At 39.0% G+C, this 27,154-nt stretch overlaps 1 protein-coding gene across 2 annotated transcripts in view; it reads right to left on the bottom strand.

The window, feature by feature from the left end:
• Positions 1-27,154, bottom strand: part of LOC127797566 (uncharacterized) — a 29,085-nt gene extending 1,931 nt beyond the window's left edge. Inside the window, exons 1-8 of one of the 2 annotated variants that reach the window (XM_052330574.1) lie at positions 26,844-27,154; positions 23,999-24,208; positions 17,332-17,384; positions 16,441-16,494; positions 11,011-11,268; positions 10,868-10,930; positions 10,337-10,405; positions 10,202-10,247 (exon numbers count right to left, since the gene is read on the bottom strand). In XM_052330574.1, coding sequence (XP_052186534.1) covers positions 10,202-10,247; positions 10,337-10,405; positions 10,868-10,930; positions 11,011-11,268; positions 16,441-16,494; positions 17,332-17,384; positions 23,999-24,208; positions 26,844-26,877 — 787 coding nt within the window. In that variant the 5' untranslated portion in view covers positions 26,878-27,154. Of the gene's footprint in view, positions 1-10,201; positions 10,248-10,336; positions 10,406-10,867; positions 10,931-11,010; positions 11,269-16,440; positions 16,495-17,331; positions 17,409-23,998; positions 24,209-26,843 lie in introns of both variants that reach the window. The other variant, XM_052330573.1, reaches the window with a different exon arrangement.

Here is a 27,154-nt window from a genome sequence, read left to right as displayed (position 1 = left end):
GTATCTTCAATTGAATTACTTTGAAAATGCTCTCGTCATTTTAAGATTTTTAGCCTATAAATATTGCTAATGGATGTAGTAAAAATAAAAAACACATTTGAGTTTCAATAAAACTGAGTATTTTGACCCATTTTCTTTCCCCCTGTTCCCCTTTTAGTCTCCTCTTCCTTCTTCTCCTCTCTCTTCTTGTGTTGTGCCACTTCTTTTTCCCACATCAGATGTGGTACCAAAGCCCAATTACTGCACATGATTGAGAGACATCTAGCATATTCACAAAGCCTCATTTCAATCAGTAGAACTGTAGAAGTCACCTATGACTGCTTCAAGCGTCCCTGACCCCCATAGCATCTTGGAGACAAAGGACCCTTTGTTCATTACACTAATGAATCGCAGTCCTGTGGTCATAGATAACCTTCTCTGTCTAATAGTCTAGAGCCTTTGTAGAAGCCAAACCTGCAACGCAGAAGGTGTTGAACTGTAGAACCACTCTGTTTGGTCACAAAACCCCTGCTGTTCATTACTAAGCTCCTGTCACTGCCTTTACCATTCAGACCTGTTGCCCAGTAATAGCCACTGAAAGAGTTCACTTTCAGGCATGTCATTGACCTCACAGAATCTACCCCCCCCCCCCCCCGGCCCACTTTTTTTGTTTCTTCAAGTCCACAAGCCTAAACCCCACAACCCTCACCCAAACAAACCTTTAGCCTATACCACTACATTTTTTTTTTAACCTAATAGCCTGTTGCAGTCAATTCAGCCCCAATAAAAAAAGAAAAAAGAAAAACAAATCATAGCCCACAATCAACAGGCTGGTCTTTGTTCATGAACAACTTGTTTTGGATTTATGAGAATTACATACGAGGTTGTCAGGATCTTCACTCAAAAAGAAGTGCAAGCACCAAATTCACACCCACACTTGATTCGGTGATTGGGGCTCCAAGTCTACAAAGCTCGAAATTGAGTTTTCTTCAAAAAGTTATTCCTAGAATATATTAGTTTAGATATGTCATATTAATTGTTCACAGTGAAGGGGACATTATTGAGGATATCACTCACAAAATTGAGGTAAATGGTTAATGTAGAGAAGTGCCTTCAGCATTTTATGAGATCATAAAAACCCTTCAAAGTTAGATAAAAAGTTTTATTGGATGGCTACAAGACCATCTTTCCCATTAAGCACTAACATATTTAAAATATGAGCATAATTGAGATAAAGATGTTAAAAGTGGATGTACAACTATATAAGAAATGAGAGAATTGAAAACAAGATCATTCATAATAAAGTTAGAATGGAATCTATGCAAGATAAAATACATGAGACGCAATTAAAAAGTCGAAACATATGAAAAGAAGAAAACCAATAGATCCAATCCATAAGACAAATGGATGGAATGAAAAAATTTATGGCAAAGAAAGACTAAAAAAAAAAGGCATGGTGAAAGACCTTTAGATAATGACAGGATATAACTGGACTCACAAAAGCTGTGGCCACAGCTAGAGTTGGAAAATGGGTGGGCCGGGCCAGCCCGCCTCCCACTTGGCCCACCCATTTCGTGGGCCGGGCCAAATTTGGCTCGTGAGGGAGGCAGGTCAGGCAATGGGAAATGGGGGCCCGACACGGCCCTATGGCCCTTAATAAACAGACCAAGGTGGGCCGAGCCGGGTCGAGCCGTACCACCCCTATTTTGGTTTTTTCGATGAAAGGTATGTGGACCACCCCCATTTTGGTGGGCCAGGCCGCGGGCCACAAAGCACTAGCCCCACCTAGCCCTGCATTCTTGGGGTCGGCCTGGCCCGGCCCATTTGCTACAGTACTAGGCTGGGTGGGCTGGGAGGCGGGCGGGCCCATGGGCTGCCCGGCCCATTTTCCAACTCTAGCCACGACTAGAGATTACCAAAGAGCTAAAATTTATGTAGCCAACCCAACTTATTAGAATTAAGGCTTCTCATGATGATGATGTGGTGATGATTATTTGCATTTTAACAAATTTTATGATAGACTTAGTATTGAATTAGTATCTCAGAATTATTTTGGAGGAGTTTTAATTGTCATAAGATGGGTGAAATTAAAAAAAAAATGATTATTTTGAATAAAATTGAATACTTGAGAATATATTTGTCATGTACCTAGGTTACCTGATTGTAATAAAGAGTAGTTTGTAAGGGTAAATAGGAGATTGCGGGTGTTTTAGGCACTAGCCCTACTGTAACTACCTTTGGCGCCAATTCAGCTGAGAACTCCTTAAAATCAGAGTTCCGGTTGTTTGCAGATTATCGAATGAAAAATCAATTCACTGATTTCAAATTTTCCTCTTAATTTCTCTCTCTTGTTTTCTTCTCTCTCTTTCGTCTTCTTTCCCTCCATCTTTCCCTCTCTTCACCTAAAACCCCTACTATCAGATCGGTGATCTAACAAGTGGTATCAGAGCACTTTTCTGGCATTCGTCCATTATCATTACGATGGCTAATGGTACTCGCATGAAGCAGATGGAACTACAACTACAGCAAGTGTCTGCGACGGTGTTAGAAGTACAGCAGCGGATGGGATCCATGGAGGATACCATTGGAACAATTGTCGATAAGAGATTGGAGGTTACGGCGGATCGACTACAAGGAGATATGCGCAACCAGATCCGGTCGGAGATGCGAGAACAGAGTAACATGGTTCGAGAACAAATGCAACAATTCATGCTAATGTTCTCGAATCAAGCTCAGGTACGAATTTCACCCGATTTTCCTCCTCGGGAACATTCGGATCCAATATTACCAGGTATTGGAGGGGGACGGAGAGTGGTTGAACCATCGGAATTTGGAGGCGATCCAATTGGTACTGGAGATTTGGGAATGGAGAGGAGACCGAAAGCTTCGACCAATTTTGGACCTACACATTTCCCAGTGCCAAAGCTAGAATTGCCGGTTTTTGATGAATCGAAGCCACAGTGGTGGATCAGAAGGTGCGAGAAATCGTTTAACATTCACAGAGTAGCGGACGATCAGCGAGTTACTTTGGCTGCTGCATTTTTGAACGATGTAGGTGATATTTGGTTCGAGGGATGGTCCGGCGTACGAGGTGATCACAGTTGGGAAGAATTTGCGAGGGGATTATGCGAGAGGTTTGGTGAAAGAAGAACCGTAGATATAGTAGAAGAATTTAATAAGTTGAAGCAGAGAGGTATAGTGCAAGAATATCAGCTTTGTGTTGAGGAATTGAAGTCGTTAATGCTCAGTCGAAATCCGTACATGACGCAGGAATATTTTGTATCTAGTTTCATAAGCGGCTTGAATGATGATATTAGATCTATGGTGAAGATGATGCGACCCCATACTGTGCAAGAAGCTGCGAAAGATGCATTGCTGCAGGAATTAATGGTGGAGGCCTTGCTGAGAAAACAGAGGTCTCGGGGTAGAGGGAATGCCTATGGAGCAACTTATTTAGGAGGACAGGTGCCGAGGAAGGAAATGGGGAGATCAGAGGAGAGAGTTAGGTTCCCAGCTAGTTCTTCCTTAGGATAGCAAAGTGCTAAGCAATGGGAACACAGGAGACCGACAGGACTTTGCTATTAGTGTGGAGATAGATACACTCTAGGGCATCAGTGCAAGAAACAACTTCTCTTGTTGGAAGGAAGAGATGTGGATGAGGATGAGGAAGGACACACACTTCCATTCACAGAGGAGCTAGGAGAGGAAGATAACAGGGCTATCTCGCTGCATGTAATTAAAGGAATGACAGGCAGTAAGATCATTAAGGTTGAAGGACGATCTCATGATAGCATTCTTATGGTGTTGATTGAGGAGTACCCACAGTTTTATTGATGAGGAAATTGCGAGGAAGCTAAATTGTGAGCTCTCTAACACTCAACCACTTGCAGTCACAGTTGCTAATGGGAGTAAGGTCCTAAGTAGATCAGCTTGCTTAGGATTTTGCTGAATGATGCAGGGCGAAACCTTTAAAGCTTATTTGAGATTGTTGAAACTCGGAGGGTGCCACATAGTGCTGGGAGTTGATTGGATGAAAGGCGTGAGTCCAATCAGTTTTGACTTCAACAAAATGGAGGTAACAATGGAGAAGGATGGTCGAAGAGTGACTCTACAAGGGAATGTGGAGAATGGAGTTTGCAAGATTGATGCGGTCACCAATCAAGACTCGGCCCAAGGCCGACCCAACCAAACCGGAACAATATCACCAAAATAGTAGTGCCATAATGTTATTTTAATACTTCTTAAGAAAATTACTATTGGGTATAAATTTCCAATTCCTAGGCTCGACGACATGCTTGATCAACTTGATGGGGTTGTGATTTTTACCAAAATTGATCTTAGAAGTGGTTATCATCAAATCAGAATTCGACCTGGAGATGAGTGGAAGACAGCTTTCAAGACAAGAGATGGGTTGTTTGAGTGGTTAGTCATGCCCTTTGGACTAACCAATGCACCAAGCACTTTTATGAGACTAATGAACCAAGTATTACGCCCTTTCATTGGTAAATTCGTTGTGGTGTATTTTGATGATATTTTGATATACAGTAAGTCTATTAATAATACAGTGGAGGCAGAGGTCAACAAACATGGCAATGACTGGACCCATGCCAACATAGATATGGCTAAGAAGGGGAGGAATGTCTTTGCTCATGTTCCCTTAGCAGAAAAGTTCAAGCGGTTTAGGAAGATATCAAACAAAAGTTGCACAAATAAGAAGTACAAGGCGACAACTGACAAGCATAGAAAACACAAGGTATTTGAGATTGGAGATAAAGTCATGATATTCTTGAAGAATGAACGGATTCCAGCAGGACAACAGAACAAGCTCAAGCCAAAGAAGTATGATCCTTACAAGATTACAAAGAAGATAAATGATAATGCTTATGTTGTGAATTTGCCTAATCAGATGGGTATTTCCAAACATTCAATGTGGCTAATCTCTCTTCGTACTTACCGGATATGGATTTGTCCAAAGATCAAAATTCGAGATCGAATTTTGATCAAGTAAAGGTGAATGATGCGATCACCAATCAAGACTTAGCCCAAGGTCGACCCAACCAAACCGGAACAATATCACCAAAATAGTAGTGCCATAATGTTATTTTAATACTTCTTAAGTTTTAGAATTCTACTTGATTTAGGATTCTATTTCATGTTTCTACTTGATTTAGGATTCTACTTCATGTTTGATTAGGGTTTTATTTTTTATTAGGATTCTAGTTAACTTTTTATTTATGATTTATTTCTATTAGAATTCTAGTTGGATTTTGTTTTCCAAATATTAGATGGATTTGGATTAGCCAAATACTATAAATATGCCTAGAATCTAGAGTTTGTAATCAAGTTTTAATCAATCAAATTTCAGCAACCTATTTGGGTTTTCTTAGCAAAACAGTCTTGTTTTTGCCTCTTCTTGAAAGCCAAGCTTCAGCCATTGAAGTTTGTTCTTTCAAAGGTTTATTTTGGTGTGTTTTCTTCACACTCGCGCTACATGTTGCGTCAAAGATGATCACGGGTAAGAAGTTACAAAAGCTGCTCAAGTATAAAATAGCCCAAGTAGCTCAACTGTTCTCAATTGAGACCTACTGCGAGGACGAGGACCATGAGGAGGTGAGCGGGCAGTGCAGGATGTTCCTTGGCAGTGAGCATCCATTACCATGGCAGGTACGTGATTTGGAATCCCTAGATCTATTGTTGATTGAATTCCAGGACTTATTTGCAGAACCTAAGAAACTACCTCCGTTCCGACCCTTTGACCATTCTATAAATCTTCAGCCCAACTCAATTCCCATCAATATTAGACCCTACCGATATCCACCAAAACTCAAATCTGAAATTGAGAAAATGGTGAAGGAAATGTTAGCCAATTCTATCATTCGATCCAGCAAGAGCCCTTTTGCTTCTCCCATCCTTCTAGTCAAAAAGAAGGACGGCACATGGCACTTTTGCATTGACTATCGACAGCTCAACACTATCACTATCAAAGACAAATTTCCCATCCCTATTATTGAAGATTTATTAGATGAACTTCGATATGCCACAGTTTTTTCCAAGCTGGATCTAAGATCCGGGTACCATCAGATTCGGATGGACCCAAAAGACATCCACAAAACAACTTTTCAAACCCAGCACGGCCACTATGAATTCACAGTCATGCCTTTCGGCCTAACCAACGCGCCAGCCACATTTCAAGCCTTGATGAACCACATATTTGAACCCTATCTCAGAAAATTTGTGTTGGTTTTCTTTGACGATATTCTCATCTATAGCCCAACCTTTTCTAAACATTTGAACCATCTTAGGATTGTATTTCAAGTCCTTCAATTCAATCAGCTATATATCAAAGGATCCAAATGTGTCTTTGCCCAACAGCAAATAGAATACTTAGGGCATATTATTTCAGTAGCCGGAGTTAGTACCGACCCAAAGAAAATAGAGGCAATGACTGCTTGGCTGAAACCTGTTAATGTCAAGGCTTTGCGCGGCTTCCTTGGTTTAACAGGTTACTATCGACGTTTTGTACGAAACTATGGAGTCATCAGCAAACCTCTCACCGAATTGTTGAAAAATGATGGTTTCCAGTGGGACGACAAGGCTGACAGAGCTTTTGACCAGCTGAAGAAGGCCGTCAGTGAGGTTCCTACTCTAAGACTTCCTGATTTCAACAAACCATTTATTTTAGAGACAGATGCTAGCACTTCCGGAGTGGGGGCAATTCTTATTCAAGATGGCAGACCACTAGCGTTCCTAAGCCAAGCTTTGTCCTCAAGACACCAAGGCCTCAGTGTTTATGACAAGGAATTGCTGGCGGTGCTCATGGCAGTCAAGAAATGGAGACATTACTTAGAGGTTAGCCAATTTATTATTAAAACAGATCATGAAATCCTTAAATTCCTTCTTCAGCAACGACTGCATACACACCTTCAAAAAAAGGGCCTGGCCAAGCTGATGGGCCTCGATTATGTGATTCAATTCTAAAGGGGAAAGGAAAATGTGGCAGCGGATGCTTTATCCCGCTGTTTTGAAGAAGGTTCGGCGGCTGCTATCACCGCCATGGTTCCGGATTGGTATCAAGAGGTGGTTGCTAGTTATGTCATGGGAAATTGGGTTCAACAATTAGTAGAACAACTGAACATAGGTGGAGGAGCCAAGCCAAGGTACACTATGACTAACGGGTTACTACAATATCACGGCCGATTGGTGATTGGAGATTGTGACATGCTCAGGAAGAGAATCCTTCAAACCTTGCATGAGTCAGCTATTGGGGGACATTCAGGTATTCAAAATACTTATAGGAAGGTGAAACAGGTATTTTACTGGCCTAACTTGAAGAAATATGTCATGGAGTTTGTACTTAATTGTGATATATGCAAACAGTGTAAACATGAAACTATTGCGCGGCTTGGACTCCTACAACCACTTGGAGTGCCAACTCAGGCGTGGGCAACCATTACCATGGACTTTGTTGAGGGATTGCCAAGGTCAGAAGGTAAGAATTGTATTTTGGTGGTGGTGGATCATCTTACCAAGTTCAGCCAATTCTTAGGCCTCTCCCATCCATTTTCTGCTCAAGAAGTTGCTCGAGTTTTTGTGGATAGAGTGGTTAATTTACATGGAGTTCCCCAATCTATTGTTTCCGACAAAGACAAAGTGTTTACCAATCTTTTTTGGCAAACACTGATGAAGTTTTTGGGGTCCAAGCTTCATATGTCCACAGCCTACCATCCGGAAACAGATGGTCAGTCGGAAAGGGTCAACCAATGCCTTAAAACATATCTGCGCTACTTCTGTTTCCTCCGACCCAAGGAATGGCACAAATGGCTAGCGTTGGCTTAATGGTGGTATAACTCCAGCCACCATAGTTCCATTAACATGACTCCTTTTGAAGCCTTGTATGGGTTCCAACCTAATCTGCTTCCCACGGTCACTGGCCCCATTACAGTCGCAGCCGTGGATGACTACTTGCACAGCCGCCAACATAATCTACAAGTCCTCAAAACTGAGCTGGCCAAAGCTCAGAATTGTATGAAACAAATGACTGATCGGAGAAGAACGGATAGGGAGTTTGAAATTGGGAACCAAGTGTATTTGAAACTCAATTCGGCATACTTAAAGTCATTGTCCAAGCAGCCGCTTTCAAAGCTAAGCCTGAAGTTTTATGGGCCCTATCCCATCGTCGCTCGAATTGGAAAGGTTGCCTACAAACTACAACTACCGACTGGAACACATATACATCCAGTATTTCATGTTTCATTATTGAAGCCCTCAGCAAGAAATCATGTGGCCAATCCAGAGTTACCATCTTTTGTGGAAGAGGACGCCCCTACAGTGGCACCAGTGGCCATCTTGGATAAGAGAGTCATCTACCATCAGGGACTGCCTTTGACCCAAGTGCTGGTGCAGTGGTCGACTCTCCACTCGGATAACAATACTTGGCAGTATCTTCCAGACCTCCTGCGGGAATTTCCCGGTTCAGCAAATCTATTACCCATTTCTTGAGGACAAGAAATCACTCAAAGGGGGGAATAAATGCCATGTACCTAGGTTACCCGATTGTAATAAAGAGTAGTTTGTAAGGGTAAATAGGAGATTGCGGGTGTTTTAGGCGCTGGCCCTGCTGTAACTACCTTTGGCACCAATTCAACTGAGAACTCCTTAAAATCAGAGTTCCGGTTGTTTGCAGATTATCGAATGAAAAATCAATTCACTGATTTCAAATTTCCCTCTTAGTTTCTCTCTCTCGTTTTCTTCTCTCTCTTTCGTCTTCTTTCCCTCCATCTTTCCCTCTCTTCACCTAAAACCCCTACTATCAGATCGGTGATCTGACAATATTATCCCTGATTCTTCCTCTTTCCCTTATTTCTTTCTTCTCCTTGCTCCCCTCCTTTCTCTTATTTGTTTCACATCAGTACTGTTTTTATTTTATAATTGATTCCCAACTCAAAAAGGCATCCCCAATGAACGAAGCTCCTAACTTTGCGAGGGTTGTATTTGTACACACCTTCTCTTTACCTTTTTTTTCTTATGCAAAGTGGTTGTTTCTACAAATCAAACCAATGACCTTTCAATTACGAAAGAACAACCTTACATTTCCAACTTATAATTTTATTTTTCAAATTTATAATTTTATTCTAATTTTTAACCAATGAACAAGCAAGATTCCAGGATGGACACAGGTGACCTCAAGTTTCTACAAAGAGTCCAACGATTAGAAAAAAGGTGGACCCAGTGCACAAGGCTCCAACATTGTGCTCTCTAGGGAAGGTCAACTGCATGCAACCTTACTGTTAGTCCAAGGATTAAAAAAATAAAACACAATAGGACACATTTGGACAGGTCAGACACTTATTTGGAAATGTCTGACAAGTATCATGTCTAACATGGGCGTCAAACAACATACAGCACCATTGTAGAAGTGTTCATGCTTCTTAGGAACCAAACCAGAGGACCTGCCAATTCCCCATCAATCAGTTGAACAGACCACTCCAGTCTGCTTACTATAACAATGGGCATACCCAATGTTGGCTTCCTGAACCAATGATGCTCAAGACAGACGACCCTACTTTTTGCATTGTCAAGTAGCATCTTAGACTTGAACAAATAATCCCAAACTTGGCAGTGTAAGCTTTCTGCTATAGCATCAAGCACCAAACCAAAACTAACTTTATTTATTTACATGAAGAAATGCAACAGGCAATAAGAAATTCACAAAACAATGTCAAGTTTCTAGAAAATATCTCTGCTTCTAAAACCATTAAGTAAAAATGACAACAGATCTTGCAATCTGCTTAGCAATTGAAAAACCAAAACCAATTGCTGAACTTCCTAACTCGGTAAGGCAACAATTTAGACCTAGTTCAAAAGATATGTCCATGCCCAATCAAGGGAAATAAGTGGGTGAGATTCATTTCACCTTGAATTGAAATAACCTAGAAATATACTAATCAATTATTCAAGTGGGCCCGTGATGACCATGAAACTAATAGCACATAAATTGGACCCTATCATGCAGGCATCACACAAGGTACTGCCATATGAATGCGCATGTACAACTAAAGAATATATGCTATCATCTCCAGCCCTAAGTCTTGCATTTTCCTCAAGCACAAGCACGTTTAGACCCCATCCAAAAAATAATAGATAGATAGACAGATAAGAGAGAGAGAGAGAGAGAGGAGGGGGTGGGGGGGTGGAATTAGGAATGAAAAGTCAGACATCATACCTCCATCTTCAATAAGAAGCTTCAAGACCTCACCAGCCACATCTGACTGCTTAATAGATGACACAATGAAAAGTCACAAGAACATCCATATTAAAGGTAGAGACCAACTTAAAGGGGCTTAAACTAATGGCTCACCTTCACAGGAAGTTCAGTGCCAAACTGATCCAGAAAGCCAATTACTTGTCCCTCCTTGATTACATCACCCTGTTTATTGAAGAAATTGCTATTAGCATTTTATGTTCTGCCCACCTCCGCCCATCCCCCCAACAACCAAAAGAGAACCATTCAAAAGGAGAAAGAAAATAAAGAAAAATAACAAGACTAAATAAGAAGAAAAATCAACTAAGGCATGTAAACATGCACCCCAATCATCAAGATGCTGTTTAATAGAAAAATCAATCAAGTTGACAGTGTCAGGTTTTCATCTCTCGGTCTACTTGAAATGTTTATTCTGAAATTATCCTGGCATATAGAAGTTAACTGAAATAATAGTTTGTTGATGGTATCATCCAGTATTGTATTGAAAGTGCTTAAAGGTAATAATGCTCCACATATAAAGCAATATAGGTGAGAATGAAATATAAGTAGGAGTAGCCACAGCTTAAAAAGGTAGAGGTTGAATTTAGGAGTTAAATACCCCACAATAGGAAAAATTGTGACACCTACCTCTTTGCAAATAGGAGGTTGCTTCTTTCCCTTCAGTGTTCTGCCCCTTCGGAAGGAACCAACCTATGAGAAAAGGAATAATTAGCAATAACATTTTTTTTCCTCAATGAGGACTAGAGGACAAAGGCTCAAACAGAACATACAGTTGGAGATGACACTAGAACATATGCACTGGATCCAGAAGCCTCCAGTGCTGATAACTTTGCTGATTTTTTTGAGACATTTATAAATGGACTGACTTTTTCAGTAGAGGACTTGGGTGGTGTTGCTGGTGGGCTAGCAGGAGCTGATTCAATCACCAGTTTACTGGGAACAGCAGCTGGTATTGTAAGAGAAACATCTGGCATAGGAGCTGTTGTTGCACCAATATTACGCATGAGATGCAGTTCAAAGTCTCCAACCTATAACAAAGTACTGAGTGCTCAATCAGATATGAGAATATATAAAATAATAACCATCCCTTGCCAAGCCCTCAATTATCTCACAAGCAGAATTTCATTATGGGTTGATGCTTGGATTACATCATCATGATGCCAATGAAAATGTTTCTAATCTTTGTAATTTGTTGCATCACATTTTTTCTTTTTCTTTTTAATACATAACAAATATCACTAAAGAGACTGCTAAGAAGGGGGAAAAACTGTACAAAAGACAGCCAACTAAACAGAAATCACCAAAATAGTTACACAAAAAGACATCCACGCATAGTTATTCAAACCAGTCAGGGTACTGGTTCACTTATTCAATGTGTTAGAGAAGGATGCAGCTTAGTAGTGTTGTACATACTGCTGTTTCTCTCAGTTGTACAGAGTGAGTGAGTTTGTTTTGTAGAGTTGTATATATACCTAACAGTGCAGAGAATTTAGAACTTCTTTTCCCTCCAAATCATTCTCTCTCTTTCCCTCACTTTCACATGGTATCAGATCCATGAGAGAGTCTCCTGCAACCTAGGGTTTCTGTAGGATCTGTTCTTCACAACCTAGGGTTTCTGTTGTGTGATCTGTTCTGTTGTGAAGTTGCAATCTGGTGATCTGAAGTTGAGATTTATTCAGTTTCTAATAAGTTAGAGATTTGATCGGAGATACAGTGATAGGTGATCTGATTACAGTGGTAGGCAATCTGCTAATTCTTCTTCAATCTGAGTTTTCACATCTGGACACGGACAGTACTCTCCTGTTAGTTTGTCTCAGGTGATTTCAATCAGCCTATTTTCAGTTGATTTCTTTATCTCAGATTTGAGCTATGGCCTCATCTAATTCTGCAGTGGTGAGTTCATCTTCTTCTGTGACTATACAATCATTTTCTGGTATTCCTGCCATTACAACTGACAAATTGAATGGCAAGAATTATCTTTCTTGGTCTGCCTCTGTCCAATGTGGTGTTGAGGGCATGGTGTAAGTGATCATCTGACTAAACAGCTATCTGATATAGCTGAATCTGATAGGAATTTATGGATGGAGTGGATGCACAGTTGGTTACATTGTTGTGGCAGTCAATAGATGTTGATTTAGACTCATTATTTTGCGTTTATGGGAATTGCTTTGATATTTGGTTTGTTGGAGATGTGGAGCCTGATTTGATTTTTGACACCTAGGCAGAGCTAGTACGGGGTCCTGCTGCCTGGTCAGTGGGCAGGGATCAAGGGGCGAGGGTAGAGCCCCCAAAAACTAGATAGTTTATGAATTGGAATTGGAATATTTGTTTCCTTTATCCTAAATAGATTAGGAATCCTATTCAAATTAGGAGTTCTATTTGCCCTAGTTTTTGTCTATAAATATGTGGACATAATTCTTGTAATTGTAACCTTCTCAAATAGTGAAAAACACCTAGTGCGACTGTGGATATAGGCATTCTTTGCTGAACCCCATAAATTTTGTCTTTTGTGTGCGCGATTTTGTTTCTAGTTTTTTTTTTTCCATTTGATTCGTTCCCTAACATGTCCCCATGCTAAGCAGCTGTACACTAATGATATAGTGCATCCATACACTACCATTAGTAATTTCTTCTATATTCAAAAGAGAGATTCAGGTGTGGCTGTATATTTGGGTCAAATGACTCAAATCCAATCTGCTGTGATGGATTTTAATGCCATGCTCCCTATTACAGCTGATCTTGCTGAGAAGAAGAAACAGAGGGATAAATTGGTTATGGTGCTTACCCTAGCTGGTCTTGGGGCTGACGTGGAGGGAATTCATACTCAGATTTTGAGCAGCCCAGCTGTACCTACCATCGAAGAAATATTTGCCCAGATTCTTCATAGCACACAGACCTCAGATTTAGTTGGAGAGACGTCTGTTCTTGGTTCTCAGACTCATGGTTATTCATCCGTGTTTAGTTCTGGTGCTGGTCATGGTTGAGGTGTTGGTCAGGGTCGGGGTCGGGGTCAGGGTCGGTGTGGTAAATGACATCTCTGTAATTACTATCATCACCCTGAACATTATAAGGAAACTTGCTATGCCCTCAATGATTGGCCTCCTAAAGCCAATATTTCAGCCCCTGGGAGTGCAGAAGAGCAGTCAGTGATGCCTGATACTTCTACTCACACTAAGAGACCAGCCCTTACTTATACTATCTCGGTTGAGGAGATGGCAAAGTATGTCAATTGCACGTGGCTTGGCAAGCATCCTCTAATGTAGTCTATGTTGCCCAGGCATCTTCTTCCTCCACTTTGTCATCCACCGGTAATTCTTGTATATGTCTTTCGCATGCCTCTCTTAATCCTTGGATTCTTGATTCTACCACTTCAAAACATAATTCTGGTAATAAATCTTTACTTTCTCACTTTGATTCACTTGTTTCTCTTCCCCCAATTACTTTGGCCAATGATTCTAAAACCATTCCCATGGGTATAGCTAAGGCTGATCCACTTCCATCTATTTCTCTTAATTTTGTATATTGCATACTCCTAGTTGTCCATATAATTTCATGTCTATTAGTCGCCTAACTAGGTCCCTTCATTGTCGTGTTATTTTTTATTCTAATTTCATTCTTATGCAGGATTGAGGTACTAGATGGGTGATTAGCACTAGGTGTGAGTTTGAGGGACTTTACCATCTTGCCTTGCCATCACCTATGGCAACTGCTTGTGCCTACTACAGTGGCATCTCCTCTTCAGATTCATTCCCACTTGGTTATCCTCACTTATCCACTCTTCAACGAATGGTTCCTTCCTTGTCTTCATTGATTGTTCTAGAGAGTGAGTCTTGTCAATTAGGCAAGCATGTTCATTCTTCTTATTCTAGTCATCTTAATCAACAAGTTGATGCTCCTTTTGATCTTATACACTCTAATATTTGGGGTCCTAGTAAGTCTAAACAGGCTTTCTCTTATCTTGTTACATTCATTTATGATCATTCTCATTATACTTGGTTCTACTTAATGAAGATCATACTGAGTTGCTTTCTTTGTTCACTACTTTTTGTAATGAGATTACTACTCAATTTGGTTGTTTTATTCACATTCTTCAAAGTGATAATGCTGAGTATTATTATTCTACAGCTTTTCAATCTTTTCTCTCATCTCGAGGTATTGTACATCACTCCTCTTGTCCTTATACTCCACGACAAAATAGGGTGGTGAAATGTAAGAACTGTCATCTCATTGAGACTGCTCAAACTCTTCTATTTCATATGCATGTTCCTATTTCTTTCTGGGATGCAGCTATTATCACTTCTTGTTATCTAATCAACTGTATGCAATCTTCTGTTTTGAATGGGTCCATTCTACAAACTTTATTTTTTCCTTGTGATCCTATCTATGCTATTCCCCCTCAGGGGAGGAGCAGAGAAAAAGAGGAAGGGAATGAGAGAAAGAGCTTCAGCTCTTTCAAATATTCAAGTTTTTTATATATACTCAACACCATTATCTCATATTATATGAATAAACCATATTTATAGAATTGATAAGTCCTTTGAAACATCTAGAACTCTTTTAAAACTAATACCATGTAATATGGAAATTGACTACTACTTGAGTTGTACCACATGATATATTAGAAGTCCTAATAAAACTAAAATAATCTTAATAAAATCAAAGAACCTAAATACAACTCGTTGTCCTCATCATTCATCCCAACTAAGTAAAAAATGCTATAACTCAAACAATCTGAGATCAATCTCCTCTTCAAAAATCAGCACACTGAATCTTGATATTCTATTGCTTGTGTGGTATCTCAAAAGGCTATACCAGACCCTTCAAGAATTCTACTGTCTTCTCAATGAAATTTTCTTTCTCTGCAGCTTTTTTCCTTTGCTGCAGAACTTTGTCCTATTTTTGTTGCTAGAACTTTTCAACTGAATTGCATCTGAACAGATTTGGTTTTTGGACTGTTAGAACAGATTTGGTTTTTGCATCTGAACAGGTTTGGTTTTTTGTTGCTAGAACAGATTTGGTTTTAGGACCTACAGTTGCTGAAATTTTCTGAGTCAGCTGTTGTTGATAGCTGTGAAATATGATGGCAGAAAACTGTGGAACAATTGTGATTTGTAGCAAATTTCAAGGGTGGAATGAAGTTAGATTCTTTTACTGTTTGATGTGGAAGCAAGAGAGGAAGAGAAGAACTGGGCTAGATGAAGAGGAAAAGCAGCAGTGGTAGGAATTGAGAAGAAGGAGAAGGAGAAGAAAGAAGCACGGAGGAGGTAATCTAGGAGAGGAAAAGATACAGTGAAGAGAGGATAAAGGGAGAAGCAAGGCTAATAGCTTGATATGTCGGTGGTGTTATTGTTAAAACCATTATCTCTTATTACATGAATAAGCTATATTTATAGGTTCGATATCACTCCTAAACAGGGGCAGAGCATTGTGGGGACAGAGGGGGCTGCCGCCACCCCCCCCCCCCCCCCCCCCCGCCACCCCCAGGCCATCACATAACATTTAAATTTATATTATAGATTCGTAGAATTTTTTCATATATAATTTGGATTTCCACATGGAATTTAAAATTTATTTATAGTTTTTGTAAATATGCCCCCCCCCCCCCCTCCAATATTTGATACTGAGGAAAAAATATGTGCAACAAATTCGTAAAAATAAGGCCCAAATATGATGGTAAGAAAAAATATGCAGAGAGATTAAACATTACAATAACAGACAGTTGCATTAAAACTTATCAAAGCTCAAAAAAATTAAATATGATGTAGTTGTATAAATTAAACATTGCCCCCCCCCCCCCCCCCCCCACAAACAAAAACAATAAATGTCACCCTCTGTGCCTGCTCCTAAAGATATAAAATTCTAACAACTTGAAATATAAAATCCTAAACTAAATTGAACGCTTTTATCTCCATCAGCAGGTTTTATCAACACCTAGTGTTTCAAACATATTCAGTATTTGTTTCTATATAAATCATACACCAATCTCTCTATTGCTTGTATCACAAATGTTTCTTCAAACCAAAAGACAATCTTTGTAAGACTTTCTCTTGCAACAAACTGAATCCATGAACAGTAGTTTTTAACTTTCAAACACCACCCTTTAATTTCTAGAACCTACAGCATTTCCTAACCAGACCATCAAGTTATGGCAATGGTTTTCAGATAAAAATGTAATCATAAGCACTCAGACATTTGTTTACCTTTAGTTTCAACTCAGCAATCTGTGTTTTGTCACAAACATTCATGACCAACTCCTGATACAAGAACACCAGTAATTGTTTATTGAAAGTTCAGAACCCAAAAAACATAAAAATGAAGGAAATAGAGGTGTAACGACTATATATTTAAGTGAAATTTAATAATAGAAAGAGACCAAGAATATAACACAAAAGGGAAGCAGTTATAACTTATAGGCAAAGAAATTACAAAAAATGCCTCATTTTATCCTGAAAAGAGGTTGAGGTTTCAATTTTGTTAAAATTTGATATTTTAACAAAGAAACTGAAATTGATTCAATCAATCATTTATATCATGAGAATTCTAAAGCCAGACACCTCCCTCAATTAACTACTATCCTAGGGTGACAAAGTCATGCAAATCTTTTAATCCATGCCTGGGATTGACACGGCTACAATGCTGACAGACAAAATTAAAAAAAAAAAAAAAATAGCCAAAGCATTTTTAAAAATGTTCTTGCAACAAGTGTCAAGCATAGTTACTACGTTTTTTCACAAATTAAACTCATGTATAAGTGATTTTGGCTTGACTTGCAGTATTACTGGATGCACAGATATAAGATCATAAACTATGGGTTCAATAAATATTCTCTTGCAATTTTAAGACTCAATTCCAAGCTAAATTTGAAACCCTACTTAATCTAAGGGCAAACCAGACTGAAACAGTTTCAAGCTTGTGCTTGATGCCTTATATGCATACTGCAAAAAATTGAGAAAAAGCAATCTCAGTGAAAGGATGGTAAATAAAAACTCCATGGAGTTGAAGCTTCATCCAGAACTAGTCCATATAATAGACTCACTAAGTTGTAATCTCGGTGAAACGATGGTACATATGAATTTTAGAAACAGACTCACCTCAAATCCTTTAGGGAATGTTGCACTTCTTGGAGAATTCTTTTCCAGCAATCCTTGTGGTCGGATATCAGACATAACTGCACCATCAGGGTTTCCAGTTTTTTGGATATCAAGGAAAACAAGAAATGAACAGTCATCACAATTACAATTACAATTATATGTTTTGTGTTATAATACACCACAATATATTACCTGTCAGAAAAACATGACAGGAGTACATAGGTCAGAAAACTCCTCAGACTATTCCTTATTCATGGACACAGCAGGAAGAATAAGAACAAGATTATCAGGTAAAAACTTAATCCCACTTGGATTCCATGAATTTACCCAATGTATCATTTCTAATTCATTTGGTATGTTGAATTGTTAACTACCTTCTGGTCTAAAAGATTAAGCTAAAGCTTATACTGGTAGATAGAAGGTTCATTTTATCTTTTATATTATTATTTTTACTCTTAATACACCCCCTCAAGTGTGGCCAAGCTTCACTGTAGAATTGGTCCAACCACGTGTAACAATTTAAATATTGGACTAGCGATGAAGTTTGACCTTAGGACCTTTGCCTTCTCTGAACCATGTTGAATTATTAACCACCATATAATCTAAAATCTTAAACTAAAGCTTAACTTGATAGATGGAATGTTAAGTTTATCTTTTATATTATTATTTTTATTCTCAATAGGTACAAAATTTTAGTAAACAAAACAGAGATTTCAAAAGGAAAAATGACATCAGATGTTTGCTAAGTGATGAAGACCATAGAGACAAATATTTCGAGAAACAATATTTTAGGCGTAAAAGTAAAAATTAATATTGTTTTATTAATTTCTTTATTTTTATTTGTTTCCTACTTTCTTTTAATTTCTTTTATGTCCTATAATCCTAATTAGATTAGGATTACCTTTATTAGATTAAATACCAAGGAATCCTAGTTAGAAAGGAATTCTTGTTAGAATAGGTTTCTATCTATTAATTGTCTATAAATAATCATTTAGTGAAGTATTCAATGACAGATTTTGATGAATAATATTCAATATTGTTGAAAAAATAAAAATAGGATCGGGCCGGGCTTGAAGATTCCAGGATAATCATCCATTATCATCTTCCATTTATTTTGTTTTATTTCTTACTTTGTATTATCTTGTATTATTTCTTAGATTTATCTTTTAGTGATGTAATCTAGATAATAGAGATGTAATCTAGTCCTAAATCTTAGGAGAATTCTTAGGAAACTACTTATATAAATATTTCTAATTCGTATCAATAAAACGTGTGGGAATATCGCTTCATTTTCTCCCTTTCTACATGGTATCAGAGCCTCGTTAACATGGTATCAGAGCCTTGTTAATAGACTGATACAGTAAACCCTAGTGCCTTCATTACACAGCCACTTCGTTTTGTCCAAAGTGCCTTCATTGCATTGTTCAAGTCGGAACTCCTCTGTCCAACCATCATCTTGCAGCACCACCACCACCATTGGGTTCACCATCTCCAGATCGACCAACCCCAAAAAAATCACCAGCGATCGGAACCCCACGTGCCACCACACATCGCCGTCCAAGTTCGCTCCGACCCCACATGCCAACTCGTGAAGGCGCGTCTGCCAACTGTTCGCTTCCAGCTCCTCCAGATTTATCCTCTGATGTCTTTTAAGCCCATCCCTGGTGTCAAAATCCTTCGTGTTCGTACCTTTGTGTTAAACTGTCTGTTTCCCTCGTCCATCATGTCAGACACTTCAACAACAACAAATCCAACTCCGACAGTCACCACCGAAGACATCCTTCCATCAGCCCCTTATTGCTGGAGAATTACCAGGCATTCATCCATCCTATCGGTTAGATGGTAGAACCTTCCTCCAATGGTCTCAACTGGTCAAGACACTTCTTAAAGGGCGAGGAAAAAGCAGGCACTTGTCAGGAAACCCTCCAACAGCTAACGATTTCAGCTTCACTACATGGGATGTGGAAGATTCCCGCATCATGTCATGGTTGTGGAATTTGATGCAACCAGAGATCAGCAAGAACTCTATGTTCCTTAATACTGCCCGTGAAGTTTGGGAGACCGTACAACAGACCTACTGGCAAGTCAGGGATGCATCAATGATCTTTGATGTTAAAATAAAGATCAATGGTACCAAACAAGGCCATGCAATTGTCACCAAATACTACAATCTAATGAGAGGTCTTTGGTTAGAGCTTGATCAATATCAAGCCATTAAGATGGTATGCCAAGAGGACACTGCCACTCTCAATCGAATCCTTGAACGAGACCGGATAGCAGAGTTCCTAGCAGGCCTAAATCCCGAGTTTGATTAGGTTCGAGTACAAGTCCTTGGTAAGGATAAATGAGGGATGTCCTAATCTAAAATGATAAAGCCATATAGCAGAAAGGTTAGAGGCAGACTGAGAGGAGTATGGCAAACTATGTTGCTTCCTTATAGAGCCTTCACCCTTCCCATCCAAGATGTAGAGCCCATTGTGAATCGTAGCCACACCAATCGTCTTCCCCGTGCCCTTGTCCTGAAACTTACACGTGTGGTGAGTTTGGTAATAGAGATCAAACTTCTTGTTAGGCTTGGGACATGAAGAACTTGGTTAAGTGGCAGCCAAAAAATTAATGATACTTTTGTCTTTTCCTACTATAGAGATAGTAGCACCATCGGCAATTGTGATTTGTTTAGTGGGTTCAAGAGCTTCATATGTTTCAAAAAACTGAATGTTAAGGGTCATGTGATCGGTAGCTCCCGAATCTAGGATCCATATGCTATTCTTATCAGTTTTAGAAGCAATGAAAGACTCAAAGGAAAGGTTACCTTGCTACACCAAGGAGCATGAGGCTCCATCTTAGAACGTTTGAAGGAAAGCTTTTAGTTTGCCTAATTCCTTTGGATTCAGTTGTGTAGATTCTTCCACTTCTGAAATATCTTTCTTTACTGCCTCCTCTTCTGGATCTTTGTTAGATAAATAGCCTTGATGTTGCCCCATGTTCTTGAATCCTCCTATCCTGCTTAACACGACCTCCTTTCCATGTAGCTTAAAACAGGTTTCTCTAGTGTGCCTTGCCTTCCTACAAAACGTGCACCACTGTCCATCACGGTTGGAGTTTCGGTTCTGACCCGCAAGCCTATAATCTGACCTTCTAGGAGCCTGGTATGTTGTTTTTCCAAATTTGTTGCTGCCTCCACCTTGCTTGCTAGCCAAAGCCGATCCTTCTGTGCTATGGACAGAAAGCATGGTAGATCTTATATTCTCTTCACTCCTAACAATAGCAAAAACTTCATTTAAATTAGGTAACTTATCCTTACCAAGGACTTGTACTTGAACCTGATCAAACTCGGGATTTAGGCCTACTAGGAACTCTACTATATGGCTTCATCATTTTAGATTAGGACATCCCTCATTTCTTGTGTTAAAACAAATGTTTCCGTCTTTATTCAATTCCTTAGATCCTAGCAATTTTCAATGTGATGAATGTATTATTGCAAAACATCATTGAGTTTCTTATTCTATTAGTAATAAATTGGCTTCTATGCCATTCCATTTGGTTCATTCTGATGTTTGAGGGCCATCCAAAATACCTAATTATTCTGGGGGCAAAGTGGTTCATTACATTTATTGATGATTGCACGCACATGTGTTGGGTGTTTCTTCTAAAAGAAAAGGCCGCCATAGGATCAGTGTTACCCTCATTTTGTAAAATAATACATACCCAATTTGACACTCCTATCAAACAATTCCGCACTAACAATGCCCAGGATTATTTTAACACCCACTTGCATAACTATTTCCATAATGAAGGTATTGTTCATGAGTCATCTTGTGTCGATACTCCCTAACAAAATGGGGTGGCAGAGAGAAAGATGAGGCATCTTCTCAATGTCACACGAAGCATCCTTCATCACCATCATGTGCCCAAATATTTCTGGGGGGAAGCAGTTCTGACAGCCACATATGTCATCAATAGGGTGCTTCTAAAGTTATTAATGGCCTCAGTCCTTTCCAAAAGTTAATGACCTTTTTTCCTGAAATAAATCACCATACACTATTGCCTCTAAAGGTGTTTGGGTGTGCTTGCTTTGTCCACATCCTTAAAATTCACAGGGATAAATTGGACCCTAGAGCTCTTAAATGTGTGTTTCTTGGGTATTATCCTACTCAAAAGGAGTAAAAGTGTTATCATCCTGAATCTTGAAAATTATATGTCTCTAAGGATGTCACATTCAATGAATCACAGCCCTTCTTTGACTTTACCCCAATCAGACCAACCATCATTGATCAACCTGACCTACATTGGGAAAATCTTAGCCCTACCCTTGGAACAACACCATTAGGCATTGATTTCTCTCACCCTCCAGTTCCTACCTCTCCAATCTTACCCAATTCTCCTAGGGAGGAGGAAGGTTCTGGACATATTGATACTATTAGATACAAAGGCTCTCCCTATGTCTATAAGAGACGGTAGCCCATTGGTGATCCTCGGCCACACTTGACATCAACTTCGAACCTAAGTTTGGATAGCACACCAGGTGAGAACCCCACATCCAGCAATCCTAACCCAAACTCAACGTTCTTGGAGCATACAGACCTCGACCTTCCCATTGCTATTCGAAAAGGGGTTAGGGCATATACTAAACACCCATTAGCCAACTAATATCCTACCATCGCCTATCACCTGCCCATAAAAGCTTCTTGACTTCTTTGGATGCAATTGTTATTCCCAAATCCGTAGAGGAAGCCACGAGAGATGTCAACTGGAAAGCAGACATGATGGAAGAGATGAAGGCACTAGAAAAGAACCATACTTGGGAACTGGTAACTAGACCAAAGGATGTAAAACCGGTGGGATGTAAATGGATCTTTAATTTAAAGTACAAAGCTGATGGATCACTTGACAGGTATAAAGCACGACTGGTTGCCAAGGGCTATACTCAGTTGATTATTTGGAAACATTTGCCCCTGTTGCCCGGATGACAACTGTTAGAATCCTCTTAGCATTGGCAAATGCCTGTGGATGGAAATTACAACAACTTGATGTCAAGAATGCATTCTTGCATGGCGACTTAGAAGAAGAAGTCTTCATGGATATACCACCCAGATTCAAGCAAGAGCAAACAGGAACCAACCACGTGTGTAAACTCAAGAAGGCCTTGTATGGCCTCAAACAATCCCCACGTGCATGGTTTGATAGATTCTCAAAGGTCATGTTATCTATGGGGTATCACCAGAGTCAAGGGGACCACACTTTATTTATCAAACATACAGGAAATAAGGTGACAGCACTACTGGTACATGTGGATGATATAGTGGTAACAGGGAATGATTTACATGAACAGGGATGTCTTAAGGAAAATCTAGCCTAGGAATTTGAAATAAAAGACCTTGGTCCATTGAGGTACTTCTTGGGCATTGAAGCAGCGCACTCAAAGGAAGGTATCGTCTTATCCCAAAGAAAATATGTACTTGATCTACTTTCTGAAACAGGATTGCTAGGAGGAAAAGGGTCAAAAATTCTAGTTAATCCAAATATAAAATTGGGGGCTAATATTGGAAGCAACAAAGAAGTAGATAAAGGAAGATTTCAACGCCTAGTAGGGAAATTGATATATCTTTCACATACTGGGCCTGACATATCCTTTGCAGTCAGCCTAGTAAGCTAATTTATGCATAGCCCTACTGAAGAACACATGCATGTCGTGAGAAAGATTCTGAGTTATCTTAAAGCTACTCTAAGCAAAGGGATTCTATTCACCTCGAAGGGAGACCTAAGGATCCAAGGGTATACCGATGTTGATTATGAGGGCTCTCTTGTGGACAAGAGATCGACAACTGGATATTGCATATTCCTAAGAGGAAATTTGGTTTCTTGGAGAAGTAAAAAGTAAGGGGTGGTTGCTAGATCAAGTGCAGAAGCTGAATTTCGAGCCATGGCCTTGGGTGTGTGTGAACTATTATGGCTTCGGATTATCCTAGAAGACTTGAAGATTTCGGTGACAAAACCAATCGAATTGTTGGGAGATAATCAATCAGCTATCAGCATAACTCATAATCTTGTTCAACATGACAAGACTAAGCATATAGAGATTGACAGGCATTTCTTGAAAGAAAAGTTGGACTCGGGTATTCTACAAATCACCTATGTTCCATCTAATCAACAAGTAGCAGATTTCCTCACCAAAGGTCTCCATAGTACTCAGTTTGAAGCCTTAGTGAGCAAGCTGGAGATGACTAATATCCACTCCCCAGCTTGAGGGGGAGTGTTGAAGAAATAAAACAGGACGGGGCCGGGCCTTGAAGATTCCAAGATAATCATCCATTATCATCTTCCTATTTATTTTGTTTTATTTCTTGCTTTGTATTATCTTGTATTATTTCTTAGATTTATCTTTTAGTGTTGTAATCTAGATAATAGGGATGTAATCTAGTCCTAAATCTTAGGAGAATTCTTAGGAAACTATTTGTATAAATATTTCTAATTCGTATCAATAAAACGTGTGGAAATACCGCTTCCCTTTCTCCCTTTCTACAAATATTGATACCGGTTTGAAGTATTCGAGTTCTGCATCACTAAGACAAGGAGAAAAAATCACAGTTCAAAAAAAAAAAATTACAGTGACAGCATCCTTTGAAGAAAAGCACAACCTTGACCATAATTAAATAAAAAAACTCACCATCAGATTCTGCTGCCCCAGCAGTTTCGGATGTCTTTGCACAGGATACCACAGTTCCTGTCCACTTTCTCGGATAAGAAACAAGTTTCCCCTCAACTGAGGAGTGTTTGGTGTGAGATTTACTTAGGGTGGTCCAGGAAGCATTATGCACAGCAACCATGCTAGGCCTCTCAATTATGGACCGCACATATGAGACAGCACCAACAGAACCTAATATATATCAACCAAGTATCAACATCGTGTTGCAAAATAAGCTTTAATTGCAGTTGACTAGTTAGTTAACATTGATTACAAATAAATATACATGTAGACAGCTAGATTGAGAATGAAATTCCTACAGCATGGCAACGCATATGGTTGCAAAAAGAGATCAAGAACTAAAATTAATGAATAGATATAGCAGAAAGATGCATTGAAAAACCAAATGCAGATGATATGGAAGATATGAAAACACCTATATCACCATGTGGCATACCAATAGTACTTCAAACTTCAAACATAAAATGAATATAACAGACTTTATCATATACATGTTACAAAATCAACAAACATAAAGCTAAAGGGTAGTTCTAGCCTGAAAAGAATCATCACGTGATAGGAAAATACCATCTTCCAAGTTGAACATGGAAATACTCCATAGTCCCTATGGGAAAAGTTGTCCAAATATTCCAAGGCCAAAAGAACCACATCAATTACAGATCTGCTACAATTTGATTTTTCTTTTTCCTTTTTCCTTTTTCCTTTTTCTTTGTTCTTTTTTTGGTGTCAGGAGGAGACCAAATTGTTCTATTTTTCTAAAACTCAATTTGGCTTCATGCTCAGTAGTCCAACAATGAAGGTTACAAACTTGCTAAGGCACCTGATGAAGAGGTTTAGAATAAAAAAAATTACATATGATGTTTATAGATTTGAAAAAGATTTATGATAAAATCCCACAAAAAATTTATGGAGGGTTTCAGATAACAAGGGAGTTCGAGTTACTTATATACAAGCTACTTAAGACATGCATTATGGAACAAAAACATATATTAGAATTTATGGAAGAGATATTGAAACATGTTCAGTTACATTAAGATTGCATAAAGGGTTCGTACTGAGCCCTTATTTCATAGTTGAAGTGATAGATGAACTCGCTAAGCACGTCCAATAATAGGTGCCTCTATGTATGTTACTTGCAAGTGACATTATTTTGATGAATGAAACAAAAGAATGTGTGAATGCTAAACTCAAAGGATAAGGGGACACCTTAGAATCCAAAGGCTTCAAATGGAGCAAATTAAAAACTGAACATATGGAACATGAACTTAGGAAAAGTAGAAGTATGGATAATGTTATAGTGAGAGTTCAAGATCAAGTCATTCAAAAAACATATCAATTTAGATATTTTGAATCAATTGTCCAGAAAAGGCAAAAAAGATTACTGAGAATATTGCTCACAAAGTTTTTTTCTGTAAGTAAATATTGCTCACAAAGGTAAGAGACTATGCTTAAAATGAGGAAGTGCATCAGATAAATGATTGTAAGATTACTTCAAAACTAAAAGAAAAATTTATCAAACAACTATAAGATCAACTTTGTTGTATAGCATGAAATATTAGATAGTAAAACATCAACACATGCAAAATATGAAGGTACTTGAAATAAAGATACCATGGTGGATTGCCAGGCTAGAGAATAAAGGACAAACTAGAAATGAAGTTATTCATAATAAAGTTGGGGTGACTCCTATTGAGAATAAGATGTATGAGACGTAATTAAAATGGTTTTATCACATGAAAAGAAGACTAATAGATGCTTTTGGGAAAAAAAAAAAAATTAACAAAATATATAGAAGAAAACCAAAAAAAAACATAGTGGAAGACTCTTAGGCATGACAGTTATAATGACCTTACAAAAAATATCATCATAGATAGATAGAGATGATTTGCAAGCCAAAATCTATATAGCCAACCTTGCCAGTTAGGACTAAGGCTTGGCATGTTGTTGTTGCAGAGCAGGCCATGGAAGTGAGGCAAGAAAAGTACAATATATGCTGGAAAGAAGAATTCATTACAACTAAGTAAATGGACTCTCTTGTGTGATGCATGAATCTTAAGGGTCTTACAGCTGCCCAAAGGCTTCTTATTAGTCAACGGATAATAGAATGCTTATACTGTCTTCTTATAGTGTCAGCAATTAGTACAAATGGATTTAGTTGCCCGTTAAAGATCATGGATCACGTTGTTATTTAATGATGCTCCTCAAACTGGTATAGGTTCCCAACTGCACAGTTGACAGAGACAAATTAAAAACAAAATAAACGAACATTTAGTCATTATTTTCCTGGAAACATTGGGGATAAAGATTTCTAACAAAAATGCAAACAAGGGCCTCCAAACTCCTGCAAGAATCTAGGTGCAGTTCCATTTTTGCTTCTCTCTTCGGATCACATTCTTAAATAAAAATACTAATTATCTTTTAATTAACATGGAGTCTGACCACAACAAGCTTACTCACAAGTCTCTGCCTTTAAAGCGAATAAATTAACCGGACAGAAGCACAGGAAAGTCCCAAGATTACCATGAGATATAAATTCCAACCAACTAAAGCGCAAATCCCATATCTACACATTAATTTCACGCCATCTAGCAAAACAAGAGATCACGGATCTGGTACGCGCAAGAAAGTAAAGACATAGTCACAGACTGCAAGTTAGGGATCGGACCGCAGAAACACGGAGGATAACCAAGTTTCCACAATGAACACATCAAACATTCAAAATATACACGCGCTGAAATACACATAGGTACACCTACAAATGCAAGTAATTATACATAGCGAGAGATAAAGAGTGAGGGCGATTTACAGTTGAAAGGACGAAGAACGGCAGCGGACTCCATGGACGACGGAGGAGGAGCTTGCGGAGAACAAAGTGGAGGCGACGGAGATCGAGAAATGGAAGGAGGATGGAGTTAAGAGCAGAGAGAACAAATTGATTTATAGGTGAAGAAATTGGTTGAAGACGGTTGGTAAAGTTGGTGGTATTAGCTATACGCTGCAGTGGTGGCTTCGAAATCTCCGCCCCCTCACGTTTGGTTTCTCCACCCGCTCCTACCGGTTTTCAGTGCAGCTTTGCTAATTGCTGATCCGCGCCGGTTCCGTGATTTGTCTACGTGG

This window comes from Diospyros lotus, chromosome 3 (assembly GCF_014633365.1).
Source record: "Diospyros lotus cultivar Yz01 chromosome 3, ASM1463336v1, whole genome shotgun sequence".
Lineage (NCBI taxonomy): Eukaryota > Viridiplantae > Streptophyta > Magnoliopsida > Ericales > Ebenaceae > Diospyros > Diospyros lotus.
This window is presented reverse-complemented; position numbering and strand designations above follow the sequence as displayed.